At 49.6% G+C, this 22,666-nt stretch overlaps 1 protein-coding gene across 1 annotated transcript; it reads left to right on the top strand.

The window, feature by feature from the left end:
* Positions 1 to 5,286: 5,286 nt before the first annotated feature.
* On the top strand, positions 5,287 to 16,194 carry Rhbg (Rh family B glycoprotein). The gene is made up of 10 exons (XM_042681641.1): positions 5,287 to 5,539; positions 10,258 to 10,444; positions 11,493 to 11,643; positions 11,762 to 11,909; positions 13,124 to 13,290; positions 13,568 to 13,705; positions 13,821 to 13,954; positions 14,496 to 14,617; positions 15,536 to 15,609; positions 15,797 to 16,194. Exons 1-10 carry the CDS (start codon positions 5,353 to 5,355, stop codon positions 15,863 to 15,865), a joined length of 1,377 nt encoding a protein of 458 aa, XP_042537575.1. The 5' UTR covers positions 5,287 to 5,352; the 3' UTR covers positions 15,866 to 16,194.
* Positions 16,195 to 22,666: the final 6,472 nt, after the last annotated feature.

Raw genomic sequence — 22,666 nt, 5'->3', positions numbered from 1 at the left:
ATACAGTAAAGAAGTGAAGCTAGGTGTTAATGGCTGATGCTTATAATCTTAACTCCTGAGGCTGAGAGCTGAGGATTGTAGTTTGAAGCTAGCTGCAGCAGGAAAGTCTGTGACGCTCTTACCTGCAATTAACTATCACAAAAAGCTGAAATGGGAGTGTGGCTCAAGTAGCAGAGTGCTAGCCTTGAGTAAAAAAGCTAAGGTTGTGCCCAAGCCCGGAGTTCAAGCCACAGGATCTGCACACAGAACAAGTGATGAAGGAAGAAGGAAAGAAGGAAGAGAGAAGTATGTGTATACGTGTGTAAGATTCTGGTGCTTTGCTGGTTTGCAGTTGTTTTTTCTTTTCATAAAGGGCAAGGATGACTCCATGAAACTAAAGGAGCTAAATGGCTTTGGGGATTCTTGAGCCAAGAGATCAGGAGGGAGGAAGGTGATGACTGGTTGAGAGCAGTTCCCGAACAACCTCCAGTTACTCAGTAACCTAATACTTGTGTAAGGTCCGCTCCTGGGCGGCCAGCAGACTCCACCCTCCTTGCAGCAAAGTCTCCGCCCAGTACCTGTGTTACCTAGGCAACTGGGACACCTGGAAGAGGTCACATCTGCATCCGCTGAGGTCTCATCTGAATTTGATGTGGCCACACCTTTCTCCGCCCATACCCTAGATAAGGCCTAGCCCAGGCCCAGAGGCTCTCTCTCTCTGTTCTTTTCTAGCTCTCTCTGCTCTCTCTGCTCTTTTCTAGCTCTTTCCTCTCTTTCCCAGCTCTCTCTCATTCCCAGGCCTTTCCCAGCCACGTGGAGTGCCAACCTTGCCTGGTCCCAGCAGGTCTACTGAATAAACCTACCCCTTACCTGAATACCACGTGCGTGCTGCTGTTCTTACTCGGATACCTCTTTTTAAAAACCTAACAACTTGATCCTTTAGGACAATCTGGCCAAGCTGGGCAAGGCAGGCAGCAGACACTGGTTCCCTTAGCCACCATGTAGGCACTTGGCTGGTCACCACTGGAAACTGGAGACAAAAAGTCAAAGACTGGGCAGAGTTCAAACCAGGCTGGAGGGAAGCTGGTGATGCAGTCAGGGGCCTGGCCCTATTTAGGCCTGCAATTGAATGAGGAGTGAGAAGTGAACCTCTCCTCATTTCTTTTTTCTTTTTCTTTTCTTTTTTTTGTGGGTCTTGGGGCTTGAACTCTGGCCTGGGCGCTGTCCCTCAGCTCTTCAGTTCAAGGCGAGCACTCTACCACTTAAGCCACAGCACCACTTGCGGTTTTCTGGTGGTTAATTGGAGATGAGTCTCACGGAATTTCTTGCCAGGGCTGGCTTTGAACTGCGATCCTCAGATCTCAGCCTCCTGAGTAGCTAGGAGTACAGGCGTGAGCTACCGCCACCCAATCCTCTCCCCATTTCATAGGGCAATAAGAGGCAGGAGGGAGGCCCAATAGCCTGATAACAGTTGATGACTCAAAAGAAAGCCATGGGCCTCTGCTAGAAAAGTAGAATCAAGTCTCAATAATGCCTTTTTAATTGTATCCTTAGTTTTGTTTTTGTTTTTTGGGTCCAGTCGTGGGGCCTGAACTCTGGGCCTGGGCGCTATCCCTCAGCTCTTCAGCTCAAGGCTAGCGCTCTACCACTTGAGCCACAGCACCACTACCGGCTTTTTTTCTTTTTGCTTATGTGGTGCTGGGGAATTGAACCCAGGGCCTCATGCATGCAAGGCAAGCGCTCTACCACTGAGCCACCTTCCCAGCCCCTAATTGTATCCTTAGTATTGTAGACATAGGACAGTACTATATCATCCTCTGTGAATATAAAATACCTTGTACCTGTTTTATGATATACAGTAGTAACTGTGCTTTATCAGAGCTGTTTTTAATGATGTTACTCAAGAATGTTTTCTTTCCAGATGATGATTGAGAAGCTAAAAAAAAAAAAAGGTCGGGCTGGGAAGGTGGCTCAGTAGTAGAGTGCTTGCCTTGCATGCATGAGGCCCTGGGTTCAATTCCTCAGTACCACATAAGCAGAAAAAGCCGAAAGTGGTGTTGTAGCTCAAGTGGTAGAGTGCTAGCCTTGAGCTGAAGAGCTGAGGAACAGCACCCAGGCCCAGAGTTCAGGCCCCACGACTGATAAAAAAAATAAAAAGTAAAAAATAAAAACAAAATGGTGCCAAGTACCACAACAGTAACAGAACTTTACATTTTTCTGGTTTTGGTGTTTTGTTTTGTTTTGGTAGTTGTGGGGCTTGAACTCTCTTCAGCTCAAGGCTGAGCACTCTACCACTTGAGCTTCAGAGCCACTTCCAGCCTTTTCTGTGTATGTGGTATTGAGGAATTGAACCCAGGGCTTCATGCATGCTAGGCAAATACTTTACCACTAAGCCACATTCCTAGCTCTTGACTAGAGCTCAGGATGGCAGCCCCAGAAACGGGTACAGGATTAGCACTAAAGGAATGTTTGAACAGAGAGGAGAGGAACAATCAGAGATCCAGAGGAGTTCAAGGAGACAACAGATCAGGATGGCTCCTTTTTTTTTTTTTTTTTGCTGGTTGTGCAGCTTGAACTCTGGGCTTGGGCGCTGTCCCTGTGCTCTTCAGCTCAAGGCGAGTGCTCTACCACTTGAGCCACAGCACCACTTCCAGTTTTTGAGTGGTTTATTGGAGATAAGAGTCTCACAGACCTTCCTGCGCAGGCTGGCTTTGAACCACGATCCTCAGATCTCAGCCTCCTGAGTAGCTAGGATTACGTGCGTGAGCCACCAGCTAGCCACCAACTAGCTCCCTGCTCCTTGTTCTACAGGCTTTGAAGGCTTCTTCTCTCCCAGGGCCTGTCTAGATTATTCTGGGACAGTCCAGAGCAACTCCATCTCAAAAACAAGGCCCAAGAAGTATCTCTGGGGCAGAGGTTTGGGTCTAGAAGGATGCACAATTATTATCATAGGACTGCTGACCAGACATCTCCCTTACCTGGAAGGGGCCAGAAATCAGCCTTCCTGCTGAGCAAGTAGTGAGAGGCTCTGAATAGTGGCTTTGAGGGCCAGCTGGAAGCTATGCTACCAGAGGTTGAACTTTGCTCCCACATGTGCCCTACCTGGGTACTTAAGGGAGGAAAACTGGACATAGAGAATCTAACTGTCTTCCATAGTTCAGGAGATGCTGGAGGTTCAAGTCCCTGAGGGGAAGGAGGAGAGTAACTGAGAAAGGGCAAAGGGAAAAAAGAAGAGGTTCAAGAACACCATGTGCTGTTGTAGTCCCTGCCTCTTACAACTGTCAGGTGTCAGAACCAGTAGTACTAGGGTCTCTTACCTCCTTCCAGAACTTCTGTGGCCCAACACCCACTGGGTAGAAGCCATGTCTCTCAACACAGCCTTCAAGGCCTTTCCAGACTCTTCCACCCAGCCTCAGTTTCTGAACACACCAGCCTCTTATATTGCCAGACTGCTGTCTGTGCTGCTTCCACTTCCTGAAATGTCCCCTTGTCCTTTTCCCTTTGCCCAGTTCCTAGGTGATTCCAGACTGCCTTCAAACATTACCTCCCAGAGAAGATTCTCCATGTCCATTCCCAGTCTGCCTTCACCTTATGGGATCTGAAGCCCCTCCTCCTGAGCCCCCATAGTACCTGTGTATCTCAGGATCACAGACTTACTACCCTAGTGATAGTCAAATTCCCTTCTCAGGATCTGAAGGAAAAATGTAACCTAGGCAGAAAGTAACTCCAAAGAAAATAACCCAAAAGCCCATGAGGACCGAAGTCAAGTAGAAGAAAAGATTTATTGCCAGCAGAGTTGACAAGGGCAAGTTCTCATGAAGAAAGGGAGAAAATGGCGCTCTCTGGCTCCTTGGAGACCCCTTTTATATGGTCGGGGGCTAGAAGTGAGCGTGCTTTACCTACTGCGCAGGCGCTGCCATAGAGGAGATTAGGTCTGTGAGGTGGGTGTTTTCTTACAGGATCTGTCCAACAATAGCCTATTGGGTGGAAGGGAGCGTGGGAATCATCCATTCACCTATATAGTCTGGCTCACAGTAAGTGTTCCATACAAGTCTGACACCCCATTATGTGCCTGCTAGGACTCCAGTGGATGTAGATCTTGAGAGAAGAGACTCCTTCCATCCAGCCTGTGAAATACCGCGAAATGTGAAATCAGAAACAGAACAAGGCTGGGATTGTGGCTTAGTGGTAGAGTGCTTGGCCTAGCATTTATGAAGCCTTGGGTTCCATTCCTTAGTACCACATACTTAGCAAAAGCCAGAAGTGGTGCTGTGGCTCAAGTGATAGAGCACTAGCCTTGAGCAAGAGAGCTCAGGAACAGTGCCCACGCCCTGAGTTCAAGCCCCAGAACCAGCACAAAAGAATAAAAGGAAAAGAAACAGAATTATTGATTATTAAAAATAGGGCCAAATATTAAAGGCAGAACCCCTCTGTAGAGAGAAACTCCAGGTCAAAAATCCATTAGTCAGCTTAAGCCTTTTCCATCCTTGCTAAAAAGCAAAAGAACACTCTCCCTCTTTCAAGTTTCCCAGGCTGACAACTTTGCAATTTATCACAAACTTTTCTGAAGGCCACCGAAGACTCTGAGGTTTATCACCAGCTGTACTGAATTGCTGTATTAGCTAAAAGCTTTCCCCAACTCAAGGTTATGTTTTGGTTTTTGTAATGGTCTTGCTGACCAGCTGAAGACTACGTTTTACTTTTACTTCCGCAGTTCAAGATTATGTTTTGCTTCTGCTTCTGCAGCCCAAGGTTATGTTTTGCTTCTGTAAATTTGCTTGCTTGCTTTGACAACACCTCCCCAGCATGTGGTTTTTCCTTTAAAAGACCCTCATGGGAAAAAGAACTCACCGAATCCTACTACCCAATTAGTGGGGTGTAGCCAAGGCGCGGTTAATAAAGACTCCTTGGCCTGTTTAACTGAGTGGGTGGCCTTAGTTCCAGATTTGGGATTCTTCAATACCAAATACGAGGGGAGCAGGTCCTCTCTCTCTCTCCACCCACCACCAGGTCCTGCAGCTGGGCCCTAGCAGAACAAAATGCGCCTTTTCAGGGTCACTTTCAAGGACTTCACCCAACCAGGACAGAGCTCAGGGAGCTGGGGTCAAACTAGCGCACAAGACACCGGGGTAGGAAGACCAACCGCGCCCAGTCCCCGCTCACCTAACGCTGTGGGACGCCGAGTCTAGCGCCCCCTCCTTCCCTACAACACAAGGCTACAGCGGCGAGGGCGTGGCCTAGCGAGGGCGTGGCCTCATCTGGGCGGTTCTTCGTCCGGCGAAACTTGTCTGGCATGCCGGACCTGGGAGTGTCAAGTTGGTCCCGAGCGCCAGGAGCCCCAGCCAGAGCCTGCACCTACACAGCCCCGGTCCCATGGCCGAGTCTCCCCGCCGCGCCGCGGGCCGGCGACTGCAACTGCCCCTGCTCTGCCTCCTCTTCCAGGGTATCACCGCCATCCTCTTTGCCATCTTTGTCCGCTACAACCACGAAACCGACGCTGCCGCCTGGCACCTGGGCAACCACAGTAACTCGGACAATGAGTTTTACTTTCGCTACCCAAGTGAGTGCGGGTGAGGACGCGTGGGGCGCAAAGCCTCCAAGCCCCAGGTGTTTGGGAGGGGGCTTTTAGGTGCTCTGATCTGCCCCTGTGTGGGCACCTCTCCTTGAAATGGGAATCCTTGGACTTAGAGTTGCATTCTTCTTTTATAGTAGGCCACCATCCAAGTACCCTGCTGAGGAAGGCCCAGCCATGATCTCATTTAGCATGTAAGAGACAAAGGTGGGGCTATGGGGAATTAAGTGGTTGACTTAGGATCAAGTGGGATTTGGGTATGGCGGTAGGATTTGAATTCAGATCTAAAGCCCCATTTTAGCCACACTCCTGTCCTTCCTTCTATTTGGCCGTATTGGATTTTGCTAGGCTATTCCTTGAACCACAGGTTGCTTTCCTGTTGACAAAATTCAGAAGGAGAATGGGGGTGTGGCTTGACTGGTAGAGTACCAATCTTGAGTGAAGAAGCTAATGGACAGTGTTCAGTCCTTGAGTTCCAGCCCCAGTACACACACACACACACACACACACACACACACAGATTCAGGAAGAGGAGGTTAATATTTCTATGGAGATACAGCTTCTTCAAGATTTTTTGGGGAGGCTACTTTGTAACTCATGCCCTAGTCAGCCAAACCTCAAAACTATAGACATAATAAATACTCAGCAGATCTCTAAACCTCAGTTTTTTCCATCTGAGCAATAGGGAAAAAGATGCCTTAGTTTAAAGGATATTCATTCAAGCAAGACCTAAGATGTGAGAGTCTCCTATAAAACTTCCCAAGCTATTATTACATTACTTTCTATATGCAGAGCTGGTGACACTGGCCACACCTCACCTTATCCTAGCCACAGCAAAATGAAGCTAAGAAGATTGGGATATACTGGGTGGGCTGGTTACTCTCTGTCTTAGGTATTAGACACTAGACTCTCTAGCCGCTAGACCCACTAGACCTAGCCATCAATGGCAGAAGAGGCTATGCTTCTTTCCTTCTCACATTTCATCCCCAGCCCTGGCTAGGCAAAATGAGCAGGTTGTAAGCTAGGATCAAAATCAGAGCCACAAAGCTGGGCTGCTGACTCTTGGGTCATGTGTTTGTCCAGAGAGCTAGGGAATTCAGAAGGAAGAGTCCAGAGGCTAGAAAAGGAAGGCCTTGCTAGGCACTGGTGGCTCACACCTGTAATCCTAGCTACTCAGGAGGCTGAGGTCTGAGGATCATGGTTCAAAACCAGCCCGGACAGGAAATTCTGTGAGACTCTTATCTCCAGTAAACTACCAGAAAACCAGAAGTGGTGCTGTGGCTCAAGTGGTAGAGTGCTGGCCTTGAGCTAAAGAGCTGAGGGACAGCGCCCAGGCCCAGAGTTCAAGCTCCACAACCAACAACAACAACAAAAAAAAAAAAAAAAAAAAAAGAAAGAAAAGAAAAAAAAAGAAAAGAAAAGAAGAAAGAAAGAAAGAAAAGGAAGGTCTTTTGCCCATGAATCTGACTTCGTTATCTTCCTTGGCCCCCAACTCCACCCCCTGGCTTGCTTTTTCTGTGGTCTTCACTCAGGACCTCAAAACCCTGCCTGCCTGTTACAAAGCCTCCTGGAGTCCAACCTCTAGCCCTTCAGCAGTGCTAGATCTCAGACACACAGTGCAGTAAGAAGGACATAGCTGTATTTGTGTTCTTTCTCTGCTCTAGCTTCCTGTCCCTGTGGACTTTGACCCTGTGGTGAGGAAAGGTTGGGCAGGAGAGAGGTCTCTAGTGCTCAGAGCTTTGATGAACCCGGTCCTCACCTCTCCTTGTGTCCAAGGGAAAGGTTCAGGGCCAGAGGGAGGTGCAGCCACCATCCTTTGATTTGGGAGATGAAAGGAAATTGTGCAGTTGTTGGTGAGCTCCGGGACTGGCCAGTGTCAAGGGCATGGCCACTCTGAAGGGCTGTGTTTTGTGTACAGGAAAAATCATCAGGGCATCTGATCCACCTCTTTCAAATGTTGGGGAGGGTTTCAGAAACATGTGACCTGCCCAAAGTCATACCGTAAATTAAAAAAGGGATGAACTAGTAGCTGGTTTATTTTATTTTATTTTTTGCTAGTACTAGGGCTTGAACTCAGGGCTTGGACACACACTCCTTTAGCTTTTCCACTCAAGGAGAGAGCTCTACTTCTTTTTGGTTTTTTGTTCTTGTTGGTCATGGGGCTTGTACTCAGGGCCTAGGTGCTGTCCCTGAACTCATTTTTTTGTTGTTGTTTAAGGCTAACACTCTACCACTTTGAGCCACAGTGCCTCTTCCAGTTTTCTGGTGGTTAATTGGAGATAAGAGTCTCACAGACTTTCCTGCCTGGGCTGGCTTTGAACTGCAATCCTCAGATCTCAGCTTCCTGAGTAGCTAGGATTACAGGTATGAGCCATTAGCACCAGCTACACTTCTGGCTTTTTGATGGTTAATTGAAGATAAGACACTCATAGACTTTTCTGCTCTGAAAGACTTCAAACCTCTATCCTCAGATCTCAGCCTCCTGCATAGCTAGGATATCAGATGTTAGTCACTGAGCACCTGGCTAAGTAAGGAGTTTTTATCTACTCCAATCAAAGATTGGGGGGATATAAGAGGGCAGGATGTAGGCTCATGCTCCTGAAGGGTGGAGAGGATCATCCTAGCCATCATCCCATCTCTCATTGTACTAGCCCTTTACCCATCAGAGCCCAAGGAGACTCTTGGTATGAAATGTTCCCCAGGGAGAGAAACCACTTGATGCTTAGACTCCAGTTGAATGGCCAGATATTGAGTTTTGACTCCAAACAAACCTGGGTAAGGAGATATAAACACTATCACTATTTAAAACAAGTTCCAGAACAGTTTGTGCATGTAATGGGCTTGGAGCACCATGACCCAGCTCCCTTTGATGTCTTACTGTCCTTGGGCACAGAAAGGCAAGGTCTCCTCTTTACTCATTATTCAGGAGAAAAGAAGTCAGGCCGAGAGGCCTGAACAATCATCTGGAGAAGCCCTGTAGGGGTTACTTAGTGAGGCCAGAGGCTTTTAGGCCCTGGTTCCTTGGCTGCTGGTACTGCTGGCCGCTAATTCCAACACACAACCCTCCGCTTGAAAACTCAGTTCCTATCTTTCTGTATGGCGCCAAAAAAGCAAAGAACTTTGCTCCTCACAAAGTTATTGATTGAATTGTTTGATAATTTCCTGATGCCTTTTCAGATTAAACAAAAAAAGCTGAGCACTAGTGGCTTATGCCTGTAACCCTAGCCACCCAGAAAGCTGAACTCTGAGGAGCCCAGTTCAAAGCCAGCCCAGGCAGAGACTTCTGTTTCCAATTAATCAGCAAAAATCTGGAAATACAGTTATTGCTCAAGTGGTAGAGCCCCCCCTTCAGTGAAAAAACCAAGGGAGGGGCTGGGAAGGTGGCTCAGTGGTAGAGTACTTGCCTTGCATGCTCGAGGCCCTGGGTTCGATTCCTCAGCATCACATAAGAAAAAAGCCGGAAATGGCGCTGTGGCTCAAATGGTAGAGTGCTAGTCTTGAGCTGAAGAACTGAGGGACAGCGCCCAGGCCCAGAGTTCAGGCCCCACGACTAGACCCAAAAACAAAAAAAACAAAAACAAGGGAGAGTGTAAGGCTCTGAGTTCAAGCCCCAATGCCCAATGGTTACACACATGCACACACACACACACACACACACACACACACTTCATTTTTTCCCCTTTGGAATCTGTTCATGGGGCCTGAAGTCTGGGCCTGGGCATTGTCCTCAGCTCAAAACTAGTGCTCTACCACTTGAGCCACAGTGCCACTTCCAGCTTTTTCTGCTTAGGTAGTGCTGAGGAATTGAACCCAGGGCCTCATGCATGCAAGGCAAGCACTCTATCACTGAGCTACCTTCCCAGCCCTAGAATCTGTTTCTTTCTACAAGAGATTTGAGGTCATTTACAACAAAAAAATTGATGGACAGGTTGAATATACCTTACCTAAATTTTTTTGAATATACCTTATTTTGAAATTCGAGTGTTTTAGATTTTGAAATACTTGCATAAACATAATGAAGTATCTTGGGGCTAGGGCTCCAGTCTACACAAGAAATTTAATATGTCTCATATGCACCTTATACAAATAGCCTGAAGGTAATTTTCTACAATATTTTCAGTGTTATTGCAGTTTTCAACCCATTAAATAAGGTTATGTATGAAATTTTCCACTTGGGGCAACAAGTTGGTGCTCAGTATAGTTTTAAATTTTGTAGCATTTTGGGTTTAAAAATTTTAGATTAGGTATGCATATCCCATAGAAGGAAGAAAAACAAAAATAGAACAGAACTTCTGAAATAACAAATGCTATAAAGGCCTATACTGTTTCAGTTGACATGTCAGTTCAGCACTGAGCTTTCCAGAAAGCAAGAAAAGAGGGAAATAAACTGTCCTGGGTTGGAAATGAGGCTCAGTTGGTAGAGCACTAGCTAATGAGTGAAAGCATCAGGTACCAAGTTCAATGAACAAATTATTAGAGTAGAAGGTTCTAGTCCCTTGCTCTGACCGGAGGACAGCAGGGGTTGTCTGGTCCCCACTGCTCCAAGCTGGTCAGCTCTGCTCAGGTGGCTCAAGCCTGGGAGGCCCTGCCATGCCTGGGAAGTTTTTATAGGTAGCCCTGGCTGGTACAGCCAGAGCATAGGCACAGGTTTATGAACCGTGGCCAGAGCAACTCCAATGCCTCCACATGCCCCTTGCCTGCTGCAGGTTTCCAGGATGTGCATGTCATGATCTTCGTGGGCTTCGGCTTCCTCATGGTCTTCCTGCAGCGCTATGGCTTCAGCAGCGTGGGATTCACCTTCCTCCTGGCCGCCTTTGCCCTGCAGTGGTCCACACTGGTGCAGGGGTTCTTCCACTCCTTCCACCATGGTCACATCTATGTGGGTGTGGAGAGGTGAGCAGCAGCAGGCCTCTGGCTCCCTTCACTGTCCTACTGGTGTGCTTCCTGATCCCTGGTTTTTCTCTCCCTCTCTTTCTTTCTCTCCCTCCCTCTCCCCTCCCTCCCTCCCTCTCTCTTCTCTGTCTGTCTGTCTGTCTCTCTCTCTCTCTCTCTCTCTCTCTCTCTGCCAGTCCTGGGGCTTGAATTCAGGGCCAAGACGCTGTCCCTGACCTTTTGTGCTCAAGGCTAGTACTCTGCCATGTTGAGCCACAGAGCCATTTCCAGCTTTTTGGTAGTTAATTGGAAACAAGAGTCTCACAGATTTTCCTGCCTGGGCTGGCTTTGAACCTCGATCCTTAGATCTCAGTCTCTGGGATAACTAGGATTACAGACATGAGTCATTGACTCCTGTTTGTTTATTTCTGCTGGGATGGAGACTGAGGCTTGAAATCAAGACCTGAGCACTATCCCTGAGTTTTTATTGCTTTCTGCTCAAGGCTAGTACACTACCACTTGAGCCACAGCTCTACTTCCAGATTTTTAATTGGAGATAAGAGTCTTGTAGCTTTGTCTGCCTGGGCTGGCTTTGAACCAGGATCCTCAGGTCTCAGCTTCCTAAGTAGGATTACAGTCGCCTACACCCATCTTTGACCCCTGCTTTTGATTCATCAATTGATCTCTTTAGTGCCCTTCCTGCCTGTTCTGATTTCTTCCAATCTCAGCCCACACATTGTGTTCCACTGCTCCACTCTTTTAGGGCCCATATTTCCCAAGAGCTTCAAGGCTAGCTGGCATAGTAGAAAAGGGCAAGGCATAGATGAACTCTTGGCTCACATTCTGGTTCATCCACTTAGTGTGAGTTTTGTCAGCCATGTCACTGAGCTTAGCTCAGACTTCTCTCAGGAAGGGTAGAGTAACTCCTTGTGGCTCCCAGGGGAGAGCGCCCCCTCTCCCTTGGCCTCTTCACCTTCCCCTGCCTGTGTTGTGCTGTCCCTGTGTCATGCCTGGCAGAAGCCCAGGAGCAATTTCCCTGTCTCTCTCCTCCCATTTTGTGCCACTACAGCATGATCAACGCTGACTTCTGTGCCGGGGCGGTGCTCATCTCCTTCGGAGCAGTTCTGGGCAAGACTGGGCCTGTCCAGCTGCTGCTCATGGCCCTGCTGGAGGTGGTGATGTTTGGCGTCAATGAGTTTGTGCTCCTCAGCCTCCTGGGGGTGAGTCTGGACTGGCATTGTGTGAGGGCGTGGGTGGTCAAGACTGGGATTTTAAGCTTAGTGCAGGTGTTTGGGTGAGGACCAGGGCTGTCTCTCCATCTCAGCTCTACTTCTGCAGGTAAGAGATGCTGGAGGCTCCATGACCATCCACACATTTGGTGCCTACTTCGGGCTGGTCTTTTCACGGGTCCTTTACAGGCCCCAACTAGAGAAGAGCAAGCATCGCCAGGGCTCTGTTTACCATTCGGACCTCTTTGCCATGATTGGTGAGGCCTTCTGAGGTGGGGTGCCATAGGATGACTGGTTTCAGATGCCTGGGGTGTGGGCCGGTGTGGACTATCTACAGTCAAGGTTCCTGGGGTGGACCGCAGGACCACAGGGTTCTGGCTGGGAATTCCCTTCGTACCTGGATTCTGTATGGAAAGCCTTGAGGTGTGAGCTCATCGTTCTTACAAGTTTTGTAACACGTTCTTTGGTTTCAGCCCTGGGGCACTCACATCTACCCATCCACACCCAGAGACTTTTCCAAATCCATTTCCCTCCTGCTTAAAACCTTTTCAGAGCTGAGCACTGGTGGCTCATACCTGTAATCCTAGCTACTCAGGAGGCTGAGACCTGAGGATCATGGTTCAAAGCCAGTCCAGACAGGAAAATCTGTGAGACGGTAATCTCTAATTAGCCACCCCCACAACAGAAGTGGAACTGAGGCTCAAAGTGGTAGAGCAATAGCCTTGATCAGAAAAGTTCAGGGAAAGTGCCCTGGCCCTGAGTTCAAGCCCCACAATTGACAAAAAACAAGACAAAACAAAAAACAAAAACACCTTCCAGTATTCCAGCTGGCTGTTGATAGCTTCTGTCTGTAATCTTTGCAACTCAGGAGACTGAAATCTAAGAATCACAGTTCATCCAGGTTAGGCAGTAAAGTCAGTGAGACTCTTATTTCTAATTAATCACCAAAATTAGGGTTGTAGCTTAAATGGTAGAGCACCAGCTGGGCACTGGTGGCTCACACCTGTAATCCTTACAACTTAAGAGGTCGAGATCTGAGGATCACACTTCAAAGCAAGCCTGGGCAGGAAAATCTGTGAGCCTCTCATCTCCAATTAACCACCCAAAAGCCAGAAATGGAGATATTGCTCTAGTAGAAGAATGCTAGTCTTGAGCAAAAAAACTCAAAGACAGCCCCCAGTCCTAGGAGTTCAAGGCCACAACCGACAAAAAAAAAAGCAGAGCACCAACCTTAATCAAAAAAGCTAAGAGACAGCAGGTCTTCCCTGAGTTCAAGCCCCATGTAACACACACAAACACACATACACACACACACACACACACAGCATCACTTCCTTTAACCCTCACTTTATGAAATAATACTATTATCAGTTTCACATGTGGATGAGGAAACTGAGGCTGCAGAGAGCAGGTGACTTTGTCTGAAACTTGTGGGTGAGCCACTTGCTTTCTCTCATGGCCTACCATTTAGGGACTATCTTCCTATGGATCTTCTGGCCTAGCTTCAACTCTGCACCCACATCACTGGGGGATGTGCAGCATCGGACAGCCCTCAACACATACTACTCCCTGACAGCAAGCACTCTCAGCACCTTTGCCCTTTCAGCCCTTGTCAGCGGTGATGGGCGACTTGACATGGTATGAAGAGGAGGTCTTAAAGAAGCAGAGGGACAGCCTGGTAGGGGGTAGAGAGGTCTGAGATGGTTCAGGGAAGTCTCCAAGGAAACAAGCACAAGGGGTTCTATTTGTCCTGGTGGTGGTGGGGAGAGTGGGAAGAGAGCAGGAGAGCTAGAGGTTAGATGGCAGATGGACTTCTTCCACAAGCAGTAGGTGCCACTATAAGAGCTGGGGTTGGGTTGAAGGTGGTGTGGTGATTGAAAGGCCTCTAAAACTTTGCCCTTTCCTTCTCCCCTAGGTCCACATCCAAAATGCAGCACTGGCTGGAGGGGTTGTGGTGGGGACATCTGGGGAAATGATGCTGACACCTTTTGGGGCTCTTACTGCTGGCTTCTTGGCTGGAACTATCTCCACACTGGGGTACAAGTTCTTAACGGTACAGCAACATCTCAGAGCCCTGGTAGAACATGGAGTCACTTCTACCTCCCCAGCAGGTTTAGGGTGGGTGTGGGAGGGAAAACGTGAGCCTGATTACCCATCCTGTCCTCCAGCCCATCCTAGAGTCAAAATTCAAAGTTGAAGACACTTGTGGCGTCCACAACCTCCACGGTATGCCAGGGGTCTTGGGAGCATTTCTGGGAGTCCTTGTGGCTGGACTGGCCACCCATGAAGCTTATGGAGATGGGTGAGTTTCTCCTTGCCCACATAAGTTATTCCATTGGAATGATCTCCCTTCCTCTCCTCTTTGCGGGCCAATAATGAAAAAAAAAAAAAACTCAGCATGTGTTTTGATTCATTCATTCATTCATCTACTCATCTACCATACTGTGAGAGTCTGGAGTTTTTTCACCATATAAGGAAACTGGAAAGAATGGGACTAACCTGGGGACCGCTCTCCTGATCATTGAGCAAATGATTTGGGGATCTATTTTTGCACATTCTAGGCCTCAGAGGAGAGAGTAGGCAAAAGCGAACCTCAAATTGGGTCTTGAAAAATGTGTGGGATCTGCTGACATATGAGCAGGATGGCACTCCAGTCTATGGCCTGCTTTCAGCAAAGGCCTGGGGATGACTCTATCTGGCAGGCTCCAGGATCCCTGGAAGCCATTTTGGCTGCTTCCTGTCCTTTGTATGAATGTTGATATATAACTAGCCTTGGATCCACACTCCATCTGTGTCTTCCTACATCCCTACCCTTGGTTCTCCATAACTTGATCTTCCTGCAGCCTGGAGAATGTGTTTCCACTCATAGCTAAGGGCCAGCGCAGTGCCAAATCTCAAGCCGTGTACCAGCTTTTTGGGCTGTCTGTCACATTGGTGTTTGCCTTTGTGGGCGGAAGTCTTGGAGGTGAGTGGTCTTGGTTGAGGGTGGCAGGCTGCTAGAAGGTTCTAAATGGAGAGAAGAGAGAGAAGGAGTCCTCTGGAGGAAGGGCCTTGGAATCCTCTACCCCAACATTGATTCATTTATCACAGATATGTATTGAGGTCCTAACTTGTGCCAGGTGATGAGCTGAATCAAGTTGAGGGGCCCTAAGTGAGAGGGATCTCCCTGGGTGGAAGGGACCGCCTTTGGATGAGAGGGTACAAGTGGATGCTTGCTCCCTCCTGGTTGCTAAGTGGGAGTGGTTGGTCCCTTTTCCTTGGGTTTCGTTCACATGTGCTGTTTCCTCTGACCACTAGAGGGCAGCCCTTCCCCAGCTGAGGTACATCATCTCAGGCCCCATCATCTGTGAGATTCAGGCGAGAGTACAAACCTTCCTTCCACAAAGGCTGACTGACCACTGACACTGGGTCAGGCTGTCCTTGGTGTCTTAAAAAAAAATCCTGACTCAGAATACCCACTGTCCTCTCACCCAAGATTTTCATCCTCTAAGGTTCAGTTCCTTCACTTAATAACTTATGTATACAGTAAACATTTTCTGGGCCCTTCTAAGTGGGAAACTACAGAAAGCTTATGAACTATGGTTCATGACAAGACTTGGCCTATTACTGACTGTGCAAGTTACTTAACTTCTTTGAGCCTCTGTATTTTCATTGGTAACACAGGGCACCTTGTAGGGTTGCTGCAATTTCTCTGGAAGGTATTGTTAAGCCCTGGGCATAGGGCCTAGACAGAGTAGATGCTCAGCAAATGTAGCTCTTGTTTGCCTGCAGCAGGGCATGTTGCCCTTATGCCTCCTGGTCCCTCTGTGCCTTGTGGCATTGGGTAGCAACTTCCCCCTGGGGTAGATGGTAGAAAAGTCTCACGTATGCCTCTCATTGCCAGGGTTCCTGCTGAGGTTTCCATATCTGGACTCCCCATCAGATTCTCAGTGCTATGAGGACCAGATTTACTGGGAGGTGAGACACAGCTAGAAAACTTGTACCTATGAGGACTTCATGCCCTTTGATCCTACCTTGCCTTACTTCCTGTGATCTAATCTGCCTCCTTTCCTTTCTTTCCTGCTCTTTTCCATGGCAAACATCTCTGAACTGTGAACTTGAGCTCTTTGGAGCTATCCCCCTCCCCTGTTCCCTTCCCTTCCAGGTGCCTGGACAGCATGAGCCAGAAGCTCAGACACCATTGAACATGGAAGAATCAGACACTCGGGCCTGACTGCTGCCAGTTCTGGTGTTTTATCCCTTTAGAAGATGAGGATGGCTCCTACTGGGAAATCCTTTTCAGCTCCTGCTGCGGAGAAGTCCTGAGCCAAAAAGATCTTCCTGCCTTTAGGCTGACTCCATAAGGGACAGGTTGAAAGGGCAGGTCTATAATCGTGGGGACAGAGGGAGAGTCTCATATCTGCCAATCCCCGCAGCCCTACCAGCCTGGGCCTTGGCTAAAAGTGGCTGAATGAGGTCTCAAATGATTCTGATCTACTGGGCCAGTGTCACAGAGTTACAGTGAAGCTGGAGGCAGAGGATGATAAACACTATGATCAAGGACTCTGACTCCTGTTTGGGTCTAATGAAGGCCTTAATGGGTCTGCAGACTACCCTGCAGGATGCCATGATCTACAGGTGAGTGCCCCACCTGGGCTTGTCCTTGCCAGGGATGGAGAGCCCATTCTTTTCCAAGATCCTGTGTCTGTTTCAGCATACTTTGAACTGCCCCAAAATTCTCCCCTGTCCCCAACTGCTATCATTTGGATCCTAAAGTCTGACAGCGTCTGAATAGGAAGAGGTCCCCATAGAGCCCAAGAGAGACATAAAAAGCTGTCTTCCACCAACCCCTAGAAGCTGGAAGCAGCCATCATCTCATAGCCATATCCTGCAGAAATAAGTGCCTTTCATGGCTTGGGGCTGTGGTAGAGGATGAGGAAGGCAGACCTAGATCTTCTATTGTCTTAAAGTCATTTTACCACAAGAGGGCACTCCAGACCCAGGAGAAGATGCTACCTCTGTGTCATCCATGATCCTCTACCAAGAGTGGAAGTCCTTCCTTCAGCCTAATCCTCTTCCTGTCTTCTTCAGTTCTGCTTCTCAGGCATCCACACCATCCACCTTTTTTGAGCTAAATACTAAATTCCTACCAAGGGCTTCAGATCTCATCCCATGGAGAGTCCGACATTCCAGTAGGCCTGAGCCTGAGCCCCTCCCACACTGAAGGACTAGACCCCCTCTGCCCTCTCTTGCCCTTCGCTCAGGTTTCTGGCAGGATTCAATATGACTGCAAACACCTCTTTCTCCAAACCAAGACCCTTCAGCTCTGGAAACCCTTAGGAGGAATTGTCAATCCTGGAGCCTCACCCTGGAACCAGGGTCTTACCCTCTCCTTCCTCAGTGCAGCTGGAGGAACTGAGCTTGGCTGGTTCAAGAAGCCAAGCACAAACCAGAAGAGGAGGAGAATGGTTCAAGGATAAGCCCTCCATGGACCGTCCTTTTGCATGTATCCCAGCTAAGGCTCCTGCCCTTAGTTCCCTCCTTCCTCTACAGCAATCGTACCTCTTGCTGGTGGGGTTAGCTATGTTGAGAGGAAATACCAGGAAGGCTGACGGCTGAGATTGCAGAAAGGCCCCCCATCACTGCCAGGGCCTGCTGAGGGAGAGGGAGCCTGGCAGAACTGAGGCTCCATTCCCCATTTCACCCTGAGCATCTCCCCGGCTGCAGTCCCAGAGCTCCGACAGAGATCCAAAAAAAGGGTGATTTGAGTATTGAATAAGACACTCTCTTGACTAGCCCTCTTTGAGTAGAGAAAGCTATGAATATTATTTAAGATACCAACATTTTACAGCCTGACTCTCCCTCAACTGATACTTTCTCCTTGATTTCTCTTTTCTTCTAGACTTTAAAAAAAAAAAAAAAAAAGGTCACATCCAACCCAGAATGGTTCATGCTGGGGAAAATCACTCATCACAATCTAGGGAGACTTCCTAGAGAAGGGACAATAGGATCCTCTTTGGGAGAGGGCAATTTCCCAGCCATCTTCCAAAGATAAGACTATTATAGAAGTCACTATGGGTTCTTGTATGGTCCGCCACCCTTTGGCTCTCCCCTACCTTTTCCCAGATGCCTAAAGAGCATCCCCTCCACCACACCCTCCCCCCAAAAAAGGACAGGATCCAATGAAGGCCAGGTGAGGTGGCCTTAAGTGTCCTGTAGCCAAGTAGTTCTAAGCTTCATTGCTTCCCTCTATGATCCAGGCAATGACACCAAGCTCTACCACAAGCTTGTGCAGCCATCATTTTGTTCAGGCGACTCTACCCAGAGTTCAATGCTCTTAAACCACATCCTTGGGCTCTTTACTGTTTTCTTCTCTCATTTGGCCTCAAATGCAGGGCCTTATTGTGAGTCTCTGTAGATTGTTCCATTTCATCCATTTGAGCCATTATTTGAAGTCTGGGTATGGGGGTCATCCCAATCACAGAATTCCCTCTGGGAGTTCCAAGGGCAAGGGAGACAGGTATCCTAGGACCCCGTTTGGTGAACAAGCTAGACTCCCTCCCCCACCCCTCTTGCCTATAGCCCCCTGCTCCAGCATTGCTGCTCCCCTGCCACGGTGGCCCATCCATTCAGACTGGGTCAACAGGATGACAATGACAGGTCAAGGGGCTGCTGGGGACCCGGCCAAAGGGGCTCCTTCCTCACCCCTTCAGGACAATGAGGTCTCTACCACGCAGGGACAGCCCCTCTGATCACCACCATTATGACTCTCAATGCAGGACAATCGGACACTTGCCCGCTCATGAACTCTGTCCAGCCCCTGTGCCTGAGCTCTGGGGACAGTGATGGACGAGGATACTTGCTTGCCTCCAAGGGCCTGGCAATGGGGGAGACGGGTGGTGCTGAGGTGAGGTGGAAGGCTTGAAGACCAGGGGGGCTCTCAACTGCTCCCCTTGGCAAGTTGTATATGGAGAACAATGGGGGAGTTCCTGCCCTAGGACACCCGGGCCGCGGGTGCCGGGGCGCCTGGGTAGCCAGAGCCACTCTGACCTCTGGAGGACCCGACAGCGCGGAGTGTCGCGCCGCCTGGGAAAGGCCTGGGATCCCCCCCCATTGGGATTCACATCACGGGCCTTGGCAGCGCCCCCCCACCCCCTCCAGGAGGAATTAGACACGGCGTGGGTGTCCAAAGTACGGGGCGGTGGCGGTGCGCGGGCAAACTCGGCTGTCCTGTCCCTCCTCCTCACCCCGGTATTTCTCTCCCACCGTGGGGATGTCCCCACCCGCCGCCTCCCGGCGGTGCGCGCCCTCCTCCTTTGTCTGGCCTGCCGGCCGCTCCCAGCCGGTCAGCCGCGCGCCCGGGCCCGTGCGCCCTCCGCCGCCGCCGCCGCCGCCGCCGCCGCCGGGAACAATGCGGGCCAATGTCTCCGCGCCGCTATGCAAATGTCTAACGGCCTGTGAGAATCCCCCTCCGTCGCCGCCTCGGCTTCCACCTCCTGAAAGGGGCTGGCGGCCCGGCCGGGCGGGGGGAGGCGACCACTGCATAGGGATGAGCTGTCGTCCCGAGGCCCGGGACAGAGCGCCATTGTCTGTGCCGCGCCGCCGCCGCCGCCGCCGTCTGATCGCCCGTGGAATCCGCCAGCCTGCGCAGCGCGGGAGGAGGAGGGTGGCGGCCCGCACAGGCCCTGGGGCCATGAGCAGAGGTGGTCATCTGTCCCCAAGGAGCCTCGACTTTAGGGGTTAGGCCGTGGTGTGCACGGGCCCCCCCATTCTAGCCTTCCTTCACACTCTCTTGGTGGCCTTCTCTCCAGCCTCTTCTTTTTTTAATATCGTATTGACTCAATGGATTCTGGTAGATGTGTCTCTAGGATCAATTCCCTTACAGAAGGGAATTACTCATAGTCCCACTAAAGCAGTGTAAGTTACTGGGTAAAGATCCAAGGGGTCCTGTCTGATCTGTGAATCCAGGTCTTCCTTCTTGCCTTCTTCTACCAGTTAAGGAGCCTTATTTTTACTTGGGGGAGGGGGGCAGGGGAGGGAGGTCAGCTATGGTAGAACTAAAATAAGCTTCTCCAATGATATGGAAATAGAAGGAAGTATAGTCCCTCTGATGGCACCCAACACTGTGTGCTGTGGTCCAGCACTAGAGGAAAGCCCCTTGGACAGTGGCAAGAGAGCTTAATGCCAAGAGCACAATCCATTCCTGAGAGGATCTTGGCCTCTGTACTTGGGCCTTTCCAGGCTGAGCTCCAGCAAATGGCCTTGAGACTCCACAGGGCACAGGACCTGAGCCCAGCAGTAAGACTCCTGGGCAAGGGACATCTCACTCATGTGAGGAGCCATTTTGGAGATTCATGGGTCCTTAAAGCAGTGAAGTTTCTCAGGATTTGTAATGATTTTCAGGACAAAATCAGTCAGAACAACAACAAAAGGAGAACTCGCACAGGAATTCCAGAGTTTTGGTCCCAGAGAGACTGGATTAAGAGGAGAAGGTGCTGGTAGCTGGTAGGGTAGGTAGTCTTCCTCCGGTCAGGGATCAGGCTGGCTTCTGAGTCATGTTTCTTCATGCTTTGGTCCAGTCTTTTTTTTTTTTTTGTCGTCATGGGGCCTGAACTCTGGGCCTGGGTGCTGTCCCTCAGCTCTTCAGCTCAAGGCTAACGCTCTACCACTTGAGCCATAGCACCACTTCCAGCTTTTTTCTGCTTATGTGGTGCTGAGGAATCGAACCCAGGGCCTCATGCATTCAAGGCAAGCACTCTACCACTGAGCCACCTTCCCAGCCCTTTGGTCCAGTCTTTCATGTGTCCCTCCTTCTTCTTGCCTCTGTAAGGATCCAGGTACAACATATACATTGGCCTCATTCTAAGGTGGAGGCAGCCACAAGGCTGCTAACATTTTGGAAGCTATTAGATATGAGGGAAGTTGGGGATAGGGATCAGGGCTAGGAACCAAGGCATTTCATGTTGCCAAGGAAACAGAATTTTATCTCCTACCCTTTGACAATTAGCCCTTCTTCAGCTCTTCACCTGACTACTCTTTTGGCCAAGTCTCTGGTCCAATCCAGAACAACTCCAGAGCATTCTGACCTAGTCTTCTCAGCGTTTGGGAATTCTTACAGAGACCCCAAGCATCACCTTTTTAAAAATATGAACTTAAATGCCGGTGGCTCATGCCTGTAATCCTAGATACTCAGGAGGTTGAGGTCAGAGGATCCGAGTCCCAAGCAAGCCTGGACAGATAAATCTGAGACTCTGGTCTCCAACGAATCAGCATAAAACTGAAAGTGATGTGGCTCAAGTGATAGAGTGTCAGCCTTGAGCAGAAAAGCTAAGGGAGACCACGAGACTCTGATTTCAAGCCCCAGTACTGGCAAAAAAAAAAAAAGCTGAACCAGTTCCGCGCCTGCCTGAGTCCACAGTGTACCCTCTCTTTCATGCCCTACTTTCCCAAAGCATTTACAGATGGTAAACCTTACTTTGGGCAGTCACGGAAGAGGGTGGATGAGAGCTTCTTGCCCTCTGGTGGCTCTCTCCTGTTGGCCTACATTTCCAGGGCTCTCTGGGCCCACTTTGGGCTGGTCTTTGAGCCCCTAGGAAGACCCAAGCAGGCCCCCTTGGCTCTGGGGCTGAGGGAGGAAGTGGGCTTTGTTGTATGGGCATTTGGCATCATCTGGACTCTTAAGCTTGCTTTTCCCACCCTGCTCCTCTTGGCAGGAGAGCCCTCAGCTGGAGAAGCCCCCTTCCCCCCACCTGCCCAGTGTCCCCTCCTTCCCAGCTTAGCACCATCCATCTCCGTCTCCCCAGAGCAAGGAATGTAGCTTCAGGACACTGTGGGGCTTGTTCCCAATCCCCTTCTAGCTCATTTCACTCGGCTTTTACAGACTTGCCTCCATCCCATGGCTGCTGTCTGGGTTCTGACTCTAAAGGTTCAGACAGAGGCCCCCTCCTTCTGCATTTCCTTATGCTTCGTTTTGTCCCAACATCACTGAAGAGACTGCATCATGGGGGGGGGCACGGATTGAAGAACTCTGGTGTGGGAGCAGAGTAGGGGTGGAGAGAAGGGAGGGCAGGGTCCTTCCTTATCCCCATCTCTCCAGTCCCTCAGGCGGGCTGCAGTTCACTGGACCCAGCACTATCCATAGTGTGTGTCTTATTATCCAAGCTGCAAGCCACCCATCAGCTCTCCCGCCCTTCCTGTCCACACCCCACAAGCTTCGATTATTGGTGGAATTAGCACCAGGCTTCTTGTTGGCAGTTGCTAATTAAGATCATTAATATATGTGATTATTAATGCTGCACCAGGAGGCAGCAGCCAGCATCCATCACCAGCACCACTGGCAAGGTGTTGGAGGAGCAGTGTTTCTGACTGCCTCCATCTTAGGAAAGACCCCTTCCATTTTTCTGTCTTCCTGTCAGCCTCAGGTTCTTTCAGGTGAAGGCTTAGAGGTAGATTAGCTGGACTTTTCAAAAAAATGGAGGGGCAACCTATACTCCAGAGACCCCCCCCCCACAACTGGAACCAGGGAGGCCAGTGTGTATGCATCAGACAGTGGACACCTGCCCAGATATGGCAGGAGAGGAGGGCAGGGTTCAGTATGAGGAGATGCAAGGAAGAGCTTGGGTGTGCACTCTGATGTAACCCCCTGCATTTGGCAACCATAACCATCCACAGTCTCCATGTGCCCACTGTCCTTCCTGTGGTATTTTCCCCTTGGACTAATGGACCATCAGTGAGACAATCTGTAGTGGGAAGGGTACTTGGAGATACATCCGACTGAAACAATAACCTGACAATCACTGTGTATCAGGGGGAAGGGAGACTCATAAATGTACTAGAATCATCTCTTCCAGGGAACTGGTCCTGCTCTCTTCAGACTGGATGGGCTCTGTTTTCTCTGCACATCTCCTCTGCACTTCCACTTACTTGTCACCACCTTTCATCTTGGGTTGTGATGAACTGCACATTTCTCAGCACACCCCACCAGACTGTGGTCTGATACAGGAGCAGGGGCTGCATGTGTCACTGCAACAGGCTG

This window comes from Dipodomys spectabilis, unplaced genomic scaffold (genome assembly GCF_019054845.1).
Source record: "Dipodomys spectabilis isolate Male_0828 unplaced genomic scaffold, ASM1905484v1 ptg000069l, whole genome shotgun sequence".
Classification (NCBI taxonomy): domain Eukaryota; kingdom Metazoa; phylum Chordata; class Mammalia; order Rodentia; family Heteromyidae; genus Dipodomys; species Dipodomys spectabilis.
This window is presented reverse-complemented; position numbering and strand designations above follow the sequence as displayed.